The sequence below is a fragment of the Aquarana catesbeiana genome, linkage group LG06 (assembly GCF_042186555.1).
Source record: "Aquarana catesbeiana isolate 2022-GZ linkage group LG06, ASM4218655v1, whole genome shotgun sequence".
NCBI lineage: Eukaryota > Metazoa > Chordata > Amphibia > Anura > Ranidae > Aquarana > Aquarana catesbeiana.
Window position 1 is genome coordinate 338780870 of NC_133329.1, and position 12805 is coordinate 338793674.

General features: G+C 41.2%; 1 protein-coding gene across 2 annotated transcripts in view; it reads right to left on the minus strand.

Annotated features, from left to right (window-relative positions):
• METAP1D (methionyl aminopeptidase type 1D, mitochondrial) overlaps window positions 1-12805 on the minus strand; it is a 406438-nt gene that overhangs the window by 98621 nt on the left and 295012 nt on the right. For both annotated transcript variants that reach the window (XM_073633893.1, XM_073633892.1), the window contains one exon: window positions 10812-10975. In XM_073633893.1, coding sequence (XP_073489994.1) covers window positions 10812-10975 — 164 coding nt within the window. The remainder of the gene's footprint in view (window positions 1-10811; window positions 10976-12805) is intronic.

Here is a 12805-nt window from a genome sequence, read left to right on the forward strand (position 1 = left end):
CTTCACAGATGAAGCCCCCCTATAGTATACACTGGAGCACCTGTGTGGGCCCCTTAATAAAAATGGTGTTCTTGTGTCCCACACTAGTGCTCCATTGTCCAGATGTGTAAACAGCTGCTGAGTGTCCTCTCCTTACACAGAATCTAGTTTGCATTTCATTCTAGTAACAAAGCCATCTACACAACCAAAATCGTTTATGACAAGTAGGGCGTAAAAATTGTGGCCAAATGCATATGGCCTAAACAATGGTGTTTTATAGGCCGAAAGAAAAATGTTTGATACGAACGAATAATGTACCCATGAACATGAAATTTGTCATGTAAAAATGTAGACTTGTAAGAAAAGCACATGGAGCAGCACGAACGTAATAAACATAAAGAATAGGAACACAGGACAACTGCTTACTTTTTTGCAGCACTCTCTGGATCTTTCTGCACTTCTCATATTCTCTTAATTTCAGGTCCGACCACCGCTTCCTGAGCTGATCTTTCGATCGTCGTACCCCGAAATGCTGGTGCAGACTCCTGACCACTTTCGCCATGATCTTGGCCTTTCTGACATTGGGGTTGGGGTAACGCCCATACTTCCCGTCATAGTCGGCCTTCTTCAGGATGTCCACCATCTCCAACATCTCCCCAAAGGACATATTTGAGGCCTTAAATCTCCTTCTGGATCGTGACGTTTCAGGCTCCGAGCTTTCCTCCTCCTCGTTGCTATAATTAGCACGCACCTGCTGTGTATCTGCCATGTGCTCTTCCCCCACTGCGCCGAACCAAAAGGGGCGGGGAATAGACTAGAAAGAACGTCAGGGGCGGGCGGAGTTACAAGCATGCGCAGTGTGTATAAAGCGTAACATGCATGCGTATTACGTACGATCTGTGAGCATCGAAAGCGCCGATCGTGATAACGAAGGTAAGATCTAAACTTGGGCCTATACTGCTTCGAAATTGAAGCCTATATTGTAACACGATTAGGAGAGTTTTCCCTGACCTTAGGGTTTGTCTTGTGTTGTGTCTTGCAGAGAAAATGGATTGCTTCAATGACCACAACTTCCTCCCCCTGTTCATAGACAAATACAGGGAGCTGCCCTGTCTGTGGCAGGTGAGACATCCCCATTATAACAATAAACAAAAGAGGCAGGCAGCGCTGGAGAAACTGCTGGAGTTGGTGAAGCCGGTGGTCCCCACAGCAACCATCCCCTATTTAAAAGCCAAAATTGGTGGCCTGAGGAGCACTTATCTTAGGGAGCGCAAGAAGGTCACAGATTCCCAGAGGTCCGGAGCTGCAGCAGATGACGTTTATGTCCCCAGGCTGTGGTACTATGAGAGACTGCAATTTCTGTCAGACCACACTGAAGTCAGGGAATCCCTCTCCACTCTTCCTTCCACTCTTCCTTCCACCCCAGCTGAGGCTTCCGATGTCGAACCTGGGCCTTCCAGCCAGGAAGAAGTGGAGGAGCCCAGCTGGACCCAGGTATAGCATTCTTCTACAGATTTCTGGTCAATAAATAAATGATGTTTACTAGATGTTATTATTGATCACTAATTGCTGATTGAAAAAAGTGTTTTACATATTAATAGACAGTAGTGGGCACCCAAAATTGGGACAAGAATGAAAAATGCTGGGCTCAGAATGATAGTCTGTTATATTTGTTAACATTCAATTTGCAACAGTCAGGAGGTGAAAATTGTGTGTGACTGATGAATAAAAAACTAAAACTATGTCCCTTTTTCATACACAGGAAGACCTCAGCCAGGAGGAGGTTGTAGAATGTGGCAGTCAGGAGGAGGTGGGGATTAGTGGCTGCCAGGAGGAGGCGGGGCTAAGTGTCAGCCAAGAGAAGCCTGGGACCAGTCGCAGCCTGACTGAATCGCAGGTTCCTCCCCTCCGCCTTCCATATAAAAGAGCGAGGAAGACGACTCCCATGCAGGATTTAGCACTCAGGCTCATTCAGGAGGCTTCTGCGTCCCTACGAGCCTTACCCACTCCTGAAGAGGCCTTTGCCTGCATGGCTGCCACCAAACTGCAGGGCATGCAGGAGGGTCAACGCCTCCTGTGTGAGCAACTTATTTATAAAGTCCTAACTAAGGGGGTGAGTGGGGAACTAACACCCAAGACCGATGTGATTGAGTTGGACCATCCTCCTCCTCCTCCTGCTGCCACAACTCCACCACCAGAGCCACCGCGTGGAAGGAAGCATGGAAGGAAGACAAGAGAGTGATGACCCTGGGTTCAGTCTGGTCTGGCCAAAGATGCAGTCTCTCGTATGACCACAGCCTGGGGACACAGATGTCATCTGCTGCTTTCTGGATCTCTGGGACTTCTGGACCAGACTGCACTCCCTTAGATAAGGACTCCTCAGGCCACCAATTTTGCTTGAAAATAGTTGATGTGTGCCCTGGGGGTCCAAGGCTTCGCCAATTTCTGCAGTTTCTCCAGCGTTGCCTCCCTCTTTGTTTAGTTGTGAGCCCTGAATAAAAGTTATTTTTTTGAAAATTATACTCTCCTATGTGTGTTTTCAGCCAAAAAGGACAGTTTGTTGTTGACGATTCAGGTACATTTCTAAAGTACAATGTGAAATTAACAAGGGACAACACCACCAAACAATCTTCTACAGATTAAATAGAACAACATATCAATGGTGTTGTGGTAACTTGACACAAAAAACACACACAAAAATTTTCAGGAGTACAAATAAAAATCCCCCCCCAAAAAAATAAGCCTTGAAAAAAAGACAAACCAAAAAAAATAAAAAAATAATCGGCCTTAAAAACCAGAAAACAAAAAAAACAAAATAATGTTGTCAGATGTGACAAATCAAAATATATTGAGGGAATCCCGATAAATAGTAAAGAAATAAGTTTGTGAGAAGTCTGTGTGAATATGAGCAGCAAAACTTCTTAATTCTTGTCACATTATAAAGAAGAAGAGAGTTACCATTTTTAACATTGCAGCGTGAGGAAAGTGCTGTATCCATTGCGAACGCTAAGTTTACCAGACCGAGCTGTTCCGTGTCGGAATTTCTTCTGAGCATGCGTGGCACTTTGTGCGTCGGAACAGGCCACACACGGTCGGAATTGACGCAATCGGACTTTGTTGTCGGAAAATTTTATCTCCTGCTCTCCAACTTTGTGTGTCGGAAAATCCGATGGAAAATGTCCGATGGAGCCCACACACGGTCGGAATTTCCGACAACACACTCCGATCGGACATTTTCCATCGGAAAATCCGACCGTGTGTACGGGGCATTACACTTATTTCTTTACGCTAACTGCAGCTAGCCAGATCATTGCCAAACAATGTCTCAAGCCGGACTTCCTGATTAAATTGTCACAGAACAAGCTTGATGATAAAATGCTAAATGAAATGGCTTAAAGCTGAAAGCAAAGTACACAAGGTACATTTAGGAGAGATGTATTACCTCTGAAAGGATTTGGGTTTACACACCTGATTAGCCCCTAGTCCTGTTCCTTTCTTGGATTGGTACCGTACAGAACATTGGAAAAGGCTGATATCAAGTCAGAGTCATGTACCTAAGGGGTTAGTTCACCTTTACCAAAAAACTGCCTATTCAGGTATGGAGCGCCCCTGAATAAAAGCAAACAAAAATCAAATGCTGAGCTCAGAGCTGCTGCATCAGGAGAGAGAAAGCGCATGTGAGGGGATTTGAATCAGAGAAAGTGCTCACTCCTGTGATGGTGGATTGAACAGTGAGAGCTAGGAGTCTCTTATTGATATCCTAGCAAAGGTGCAGAATGGGATGATGCGATCTCTGGGAGTTTTTCAATTAGGCTTCAGGAGGTACATAAATGGCCTACACCTGTAGCAATCACATCATTCAACTTTAGACAAAGCTGTACAGTTTGTTTTTATCTATGGGTGCCCCTTACCTGCAAAGGCAGTTTTTAGGAAAAAGTGAACTATACCTTTAAACTTTTTACATTTAAAAAGTACATTTGATTAATTATTAACACATAGCGGCTTTCAGTTGCATTGTTTATATCTGCCTGGAATTCTGTGTACCTCCTTTTGGATCAAATTCCAACATTTACCACCAATCTGATGAAGTCTTGTTGAAAAAGAAATCACATCCTGGTTTTGGGCACCTCTGCGTTCCAACCGGGTTTGAATGACCCACAATTTGCATCACTTCTGAGACAGAACCTCTCCAGACTCCTTAATTTCTTGGTTGATCGCAGGCTTATGTCCAGCCGGGATATTGAGTCATGGTTCCAAATGGAACTAGACTTTTTCTGACTGGCTCAACTGACCACATACACTATATTGTCAAAAGTATTGGGACGCTTGCCTTTCCACGCACATGAGCGTTAATGGCATCCGAGTCTTAGTCCATAGGGTTCAATATTGAGTTGGCCCACCCTTTGCAGCTATAACAGCTTTAACTTTTCTGGGAAGGCTGATGGACGAGAAGGCCTGGATCACAGTCTCCGCTCTAATTCATCCCAAAGGTTGGGTTGAGGTCAGGACTCTGTGCAGGCCGGTCAAGTTCCTCCACCCCAAATTTGCTAATCCATATCATTATGGACCTTTCTTTGTGCATGGATCTAAATCATTTGGTGGAGGGGGGGGATTATTGTGTGAGGTTGTTTTTCAGGGGTTGAGCTTGGCCTTAGTTGGCTTAGTTCAAATGAAAGAAACTCTTAAGGTGTCAGCATACAAAGACATTTTGGACAATTTCATGGGGATGGCCCCTTCCCGTTCCAACATGACTGCGTACCACTGCACAAACAAGGTCCAAAAAGACATGGATGAGCGCGTTTTGGGTGAAGGAACTTGACTGGCTTGCACAGAGTCCTGACCTCAACCTGATAGAACACCTTTGGGATGAATTAGAGCAGAGACTGTGAGCCAGGCCTTCTTATCCAACATCAGTACTTGACCTCACAAATGTGCTTCTGGAAGAATGATCAAACACACTCCTAAACCTTGTGGACAGCCTTCCCAGAAGAATTGAAGCTGTTACAGCTGCAATGGGTGGGCCAACTCAATATTGAACCCTACAGACTAAGACTGGGATGCCATTAAACGTCATTTGCATGTAAAGACAGGTGTACCAATACTTTTGACAATATAGTGTATCTTCGATCACTACCGGCAGACCATCAACGAATTTGTCAACCTACGCCGTTCAAACAGATTTGCTTAGACCAGAATCAGCTCCCTCATTCTCACTCCCACTTCTATTCACTACTGAGGGATCAGGCAGACATGTAAAATGTAACCTTATTACAAAAATGGGAAAGTGACCTTAGGATTACTTTCTCCCAGTCTCCGAAAGACAGAATCATCCTTTTTGCCCACAAAGCCTCATTGGCAAGCAGGTACCAGGAGGGAGGCTACAAGCTTCTCACATGGTGGTACATAACTCCAGCTAAATTGAAAGCATCTATCCTCAGATCCTGAATACTTGCTGGCGCTGTAAGGAACCCGTGGGGACCCTTTTACATATTTTTTGGGAATGCCCAAAATTTAACAGTTTCTGAGATGAAGTAGAATCTACAATTAGGACCCTGACGGGGGTTTCTCTTGATAAGAATCCAGCGGCGTATCTGTTAAATGAAACTCTTCTATCTAACAAGAAATTTAAGAATTTACTACTCAGGCATTTACTCACAGCGGCTAAGGCCTGTATTCCGGCATTGTGTAGTACAAGCCCCCCCTACAGTAGCTCATTGACTGACGAGAACTGCAGAAATTCAGGTTATGGAAAACCTCATCATGATCTTGAAGGAACAGGAGGACAAGTATTGGAAGATCTGGCCTCCCTACTTCTTTTATAGGTATCAGACCCCACTTGCCTCCCAAACATAACAGTTCTTCAGGGCGACTGACGGTGGGGCGAGTCCTTTTGGGTGGACTCTTTGAGAGGGAGTACACCTCATCATTAGGTCCCCCTCCTTTTTTTTCCAACTTCCCCTGCCCCACCGCCCTTTATATGGCATTCCTCCCCCACCTTGCTTACCCCTCAGCTTCTAATTCCTCCCCATCTTCTACACATTCCCACTTTCTCTTTGTGTCTTTAATGAGCACTTTGCACTTCTGGTCTACAATACCGACTCTCTGGTCACTCTTAAAATATACAAACATTTCTTGGAATTTGACAATCAATATTTGTGCTTTGTATTGTTGATAAGGTTTGCTATACTTATTAGTGTGTTTTTGTCAGCTGCCCTAGTGACTGTTGTGCAATGGAAGTGACTGGATGTAATTTTGTACTCTTCTGCATTGCTGTACCGAATACCTTGACAATTAAATAAAGAATTAAAAAAAGAAAAAGAAATCACCCCAAAATATTACGTATAGCGCTTTGTCTTTCGGAATATATTGTTTCTAAAGAGTACAACTGGCTGGATACTGAGGATCTCAGATGGGAATGCTATTACTCTTGCTTTTTGGTTCTGTCAAAGTTATGGGAAACAGTTGCAACAGTCCACTTATAAATGTATGGCATTAGTTCCATAAGTTCAATAAAAATAAGTCTCCTGGGTATAATCCCTCCACAGACAATACTTCAAAATCTGAGACAGCAGCTATTGTAATTTTTTTCTGTGAAAGTTAGATTTTATATGGTTGTAAATCTAAAAAAAAAAAAAAAAAAAAAAAAAAAACAAAGATGAGGGGGGAAAAGAATTTCTCTTACACAAACGAAAAAGTCCCTTTGGATAATATATTTAAAAGTATATTCAATGACACCAACCTTCAATTTAAAACGAATAGGGGCAGAAAATGAAATGCGTAATTCTAAATAAGCTTTAATTTAAACTCACGGAAACAAAAATAAAACTGCAGTTGCCCTCCTCATTGCAGTCATAATGAAATAAAACAGGATACAGGAGCAGACATGTTTTTACCTTTCCTCTGCCCGTCTGCTTCCATGTAACCAAAAGGTGTTTAGTAGCGCATCCCCCTTCCTGTTCACATGGTGCATGTGGCTGTGGCTCCCAAAGGAACATGACTGTGCCATGAATGTTCTATAGCATTACAATTGACTAAAAATGAAAGTTTTGTTATATTTTATGTCCAAATAAATTATAATTCCTTTCACAGTCGTTACTCATGTTACTAATAATACTGTATATTTTGATTTGAATAATGTATGAATGAAGTGTAGTGATCCATTGCAAGCAATCATGCTGTTATAACTGCTTATAATTGTTAAAACCTGATTGGCTGTTAAGGATTATAGAACTATGCACTGCTGTTTGGACTGATGAACCAAATAAGCTAAACCAACAAATTATGCACTATGAACTCGTTATAACAGTGGACACACTCATATTATTACATACATAACCAACATAAAACTGTACGTTGACCATCTCCAGCAGGCTATTACTATTTTACCACCCCCCCCCCCACCCCACCCACCACCTTTTAGATTGTTAGCTTCATAAGCTGGTCCCTCCTAATCCTCATATATTGAACTATACAGTCTCCCTTTATATTGTAAAGCGCTACATAAACTGTTGGCGCTATATAAACCCTGTATAATAATAATAATAATAATAATAATAATAATAATAATAATAATACCATAAACCTATCTTAAAATGCTGATTATTGAATTCAGTCAATTCCCCACCCTATCACGTAGTCTATGATAAGCAGTAAGAACAGATATGTTAAGTTATCCTATGGCCTCAAACATGTGCTAACAACCCCCCCCAAAAAGTCATAGTTTAAAAAAAATTCAATTGACTCTTTGAAGGAAACCCCAAGGCATTATGTTTCAGGTTCGCAAGTTAATATTATTTAAGTGCAATTTTTTTTTCTTCAGAATACAGCACACAGATCACTCAGTTATGCCATCAGAATATTCATTAGATTTGACTGTAATAAAAAAAAAAGACCAATTACCATTTAAGCACTCTAGACAATGACACAAAACAAATGGCACCCATCTGTTGAAATTTAAATGAGAACCAGTTTGGATCCACTTGTTTTTACTGCTAGATTATTCCTTTTCCCCCATTAATATTTACATTATGCGACTGAAATCTCTGTAGTCTCTCATCAGAAATCCAAGGCTGCTTGCCATTATATGCACTAAAAATTTTTATGATGTTTTATTTATTATTTTTCTTTTAACAGCTTTGATTAATTCAGCAAATATGCAAAATCTTTTCCCCTGTACAGGAATATTACAGGGCACAAAAAAAAAGGCTAGGCTTTAGCTGCCACTGTTCACCTGGGTGTTGGTGTAGTGAGTGGGTCCCTTTTTTTTTTTGTCAAGTCGTACACACACACACACAAGTCGTACACACACACACACACAAAAAGGGAACAAAGGTCAGCACCCAGCCGCCACCTGAATGTGGGATTTTTCTTTTTATTCCTCTTGATGTATAGCAGGCTCTGTGTTATTAGTCTTAATGATAGAAAATTGTAGTGTTGATACAAATTTTTTTTTCAAAGTAGTAGGCGGGAGTTCCATTTGTTAGTAAGTTTTTTCTGCGACTAAAAGCCACGGACAGTACATTTATGTAGCGGTAAAAGGCCTACGAGCTCTTTCCATAGCAGAGCTAATTATTCCTACTGTGACCTTACTGATCCGTACTGTTCCGAGAACATCTCATCTGCGCGCCCGTTCCTCTGTGTAGATGGTGTCAGGGAATATGAAAAACCCTATAATGAAACCATTTTCATGAAGGAGAAAGGCTACAGGAGTTGCACTTGCTACAAAGAGGCTCAATTATATGAGTAATTGTGATAATTTTCTACATTCATATCCTTCAATGGGGGGAGAAGAAAAAAGGAGAAAAAAAAGGAACCACAAGAGAAAATTACTTTAACAAGAAAGTGCAGAGTAAAAAAAAGGAGGAATAGACAAAAAAATGTACAAAAAAATAAAAAAATAAAATAAAAAGTAAAAAAATAGACATGGAAGGAGGAATATAGAGAAAGAGGGAACAACAGATATGCTGAAAAGCTCATGTGCAGCTGGGTTGCACAATTAGATTGAATTTTTTTTTTCCTGCAGTTGATGAATGTGACTACCGCAAATGTGCCTGTGTAGTTAGCTATCATTTGTTGTTCCGTGACAGGAAAAGGATAATTACCTCTCAGAAAGAATCAAAGGCTGACATGCCCTTTAGACACAGCTATGAATGCAGAGCTCCATACAATGCCTGAATAAGAATTTCGTACTCGCTGGCCCTTTCCACATAAGAATACATTTTGTTAAAAAGCAAGAACACCACCAGCAAATTTGTTTGAACCCTAGGTGTTCGGAAATACGAGGGGCACCTATCGACTCATCCCTTTTTGCAAAAATAAAACTGCATTCTGAATTCCATTCCATTATATTCATGGATAGTAAGATAGTGAGATATGCATTAAATTTCTCTTCCCAGCAGGGGTCTGATTCAACATTTCCTATAAAAGAAGAAAAAGACACTATCCTTTTTTTTCTCTCAGATGATAGTTAGCCTATAATTTAAAACTGTCAAAAACACAATTTTGTGCAAAGTCTACAATAAAAGCTTCAGAGATATAACCCAAAGACGTTTTTGCTAAAGTTAGATTCAGAATCAGTTACAACATTTCTATAGCAATAAATACATATAAATGATACATCAACTTTTTTTTTGCCTCATTGTATACATTTTCTATTTTCTCCAAGAATCCTTTAAAGGTCCGTGTAGCAGAAAGTGTTTAGATTAGGTTTCTGACATCAGGAAAAAAATAAGGAATTGTCTTATCACGTTGAAAATGCTAATAACCTATTATAAATAAGCTCTAAGAATATGCATACCCTTTTTCTTATGAATGTATTAAATATATGGTTGCACAATTAATTTACTGCATTTGCATGTATTGGATCTGCTATCCAGAATTGAGTCTTGTTCTAAATTTACACCAACCTTCTATCTATATCTATAGATATAGATAGATATATCTATCTATAGATATATATTTATATATATCTATATATACACACACACACACACACATTGGCCATACACAGACCAAAAATTCTGTATTTTGTAACTGGTCTTGGAACGCTAAAGCTACCTGTGATCCTTTCACATTATAACAACAAGCCTTTTCATTTGTTGAGCACATAACCAAATTTTGCCTTTACTTGGCCTTTTTTTTAATGAAGCAAAAAAATTGCAGTGAGCCACAGGAGATAGTAAGAATCCATCAGAATTTTCCTTGAAAAATGTATGCTAGATGCTATGAGATCCTATACTATATATGCATTACTAATTAAACTATGAAATGTTTTGGCTCCTAGGAATTCGATCACTATTGGGCATGAGAAAAAAACTGACCTCATTGCTATCTAAATTAAGCACATAAATACGGTCATCGGTATTCTTAAACTATAGGACAGATCCAATAGAACATATACAAAACACACATGCACATATGCAGACATACACATTGCACAGCAGATATAAATAGAAAATCAGTGTGTATGTGCATATTTTTCTATTAACTGTATAGTAACAGTTGCAGGCTTGTAGGCCAGCTGCCAATCCCTCCCAACAGCTCATACCATCCAAAGTTGTCTGCATGCAGGCAGATCTAATATTTAAGTGGCAGTTGTTATATTCACATTTTGCTCTTTTTATGTAGTTATCTTAACTGACCCAAAGGTAATTCATTTTTATAAAAAACCTTTCTTACCCAAGGCACAATACAACTTGGTCTTCACACCCCGTATCAGTGAAATGGTAGTTTTGAATCGTAAAACATATCATCAGCTTCTACCTGACTCAGAAAAGACCCTGTCACATCTGCTAGCCTTCCCCTGTGCTTGTCACTACACACTGTAAGTTCACCTGATTGTGTTTCCAATAACAGAGAAGGGAGCTCCTGGCTTGCAGGCTGCAATTGCTTCATCCCTACATCTCTGGGCAGTTCCCACTAACTTCTTCCCATCTTCATCCACGTTCCCAACAAGAAATGTTTCCGACGTGTCCCCATGGTATCCGCCACTATACACCTAATAAGAAAAAAATGCATTCAAAGGTTACAGAATGTTTATAATAATCATCACCATATCTCCATTGTTTCTGAGATTCTAAAGCAGGACATTTCTGCGGCCAAAATTTTAGCTTTGTGATACAAGATAAGGCACACAGGACAGCAATACTCCATGCATGTTTTAGTAAATCTGCATACAACCATAAAGGTCAAATTTAGCAAAATGTTCTGCAAATAAAACACTAAGACAGTGGTGCTTTTTAAAAAGAAATCTAGTTATGTATATAGTATCTAGTAGTCAAATTCCATCACGATTCTCAAAATCAGATATTTGTTTGCCAAGAGCAATAACGCTATGTTTCATTTAGGTTAGGTTCACATTTATGTGTTGCAGGAACGCACCCCCACACATCTAGACAAAACATGTGGGTGTGTGTGTACCATATCATAAAGTAATAAAGTGCCATGCGTTTTGGTGTGAAATGATTTTTCAAAAAAGGCCATGCACTTGTTTAGTGCGTTTTCTGTGCCTAGGGCAGGCCACTATAATAAATGGGCAGCCCTAAATGCAATGGCTGAAACACGCACATGCTCCATTGCACCTGCATGGGTGTGAACAGAGCCCCACACAAGTGATTATAAAAAGGAAGGATATCAGTTTACATCTAACAAAGTTAAAGTATATGTCAACCCTCACCTTGTAAAACAACCCATTCAGTTTATAATAGAAATAAAGGGTAAAACTTTGTGTATACAGTATGTATAAAAAGCATTTGGACCCTTTTACACAGGCGGACCGATCAAGCCCATCTGTCAGGTTTTCAGGCGGACCCGATCGGACTGTCCACTATCCTCTATGGAGCAGCGGGTGTCAACAGACATGTGTCCGTTGACACCTGTCAATATCTGATCCAATCCTATCTGCTAAAAACAGAAGGACAGGGATCCATCCCCCATCCGTCTGGCGGATCGGACAGCAGTCAGATGTAAACGGACAGGTAGACATCCAACTGCCCATAGAGGAGAGCAGGCCATGTCTGCTCTGCATAAGTGAACACGGACCAGCAATCTGCCTGCTCAACAGGGAACAGCAGAAACATTCCCCACTGAGCGGACAGACTCCAACGGAGCCCACCCTGTGTGTAAGGGCCTTATGAATAACTTTTGTTTAACATATTCTTTAAAAGTAATCAGTGGCAACCCATCAATAGGGGGTGTACGGGCGCCTCCCCCCAAAGCTAGTCGCAAAAAAAAAAAAAAAAAAAAAAAAAAGGTGTCCTTTAAGTGTGTACAGGCGATGGCCACACTGCTGTCTATGGGAAGGTTGCCATGTTGTAATCAGTTGATTGCGGCTGAAAAACTACATTGGGCAGTCTTTAGGGAGTGTTCGGGGTGCAAGCGATGCGCCCACAAACACCCCCACTCTACAGCGATTGCTTCTTAGGCTCCTGTGATCTTTTGTGATTGGTGCAGTCCAGAGGAGTGCGGGCGGTGCTTTTTGCTCAACCGCAATGTCACTTCCCATCACTCACTCTTGTGTTGTGGACTGTAATGGATGCAGAGCAAGGCCTGAGCGGCGTCTCTCTGAGTCTCGGCCAGACCCAGACCGGAACTCCTACAGTAAACCAAGCAGAAGTGTCAGCCGCCCCTTCGCTCTGCACACACTTCCCAAATCCCGGCTGCTTCTCTCTCTCTCCCCACTCCACATGGCACTGTGGCAGACTGCGCCCAGGCGGGGCATGACTGATGATTGCGTGGCTGGAGCACACGCACACACTGGACTGGTGACTGGCTGCAGTGGCTGCACAGAGATCAGCCCCAAGAAGAGAGAAGGCATCATCGATCATCA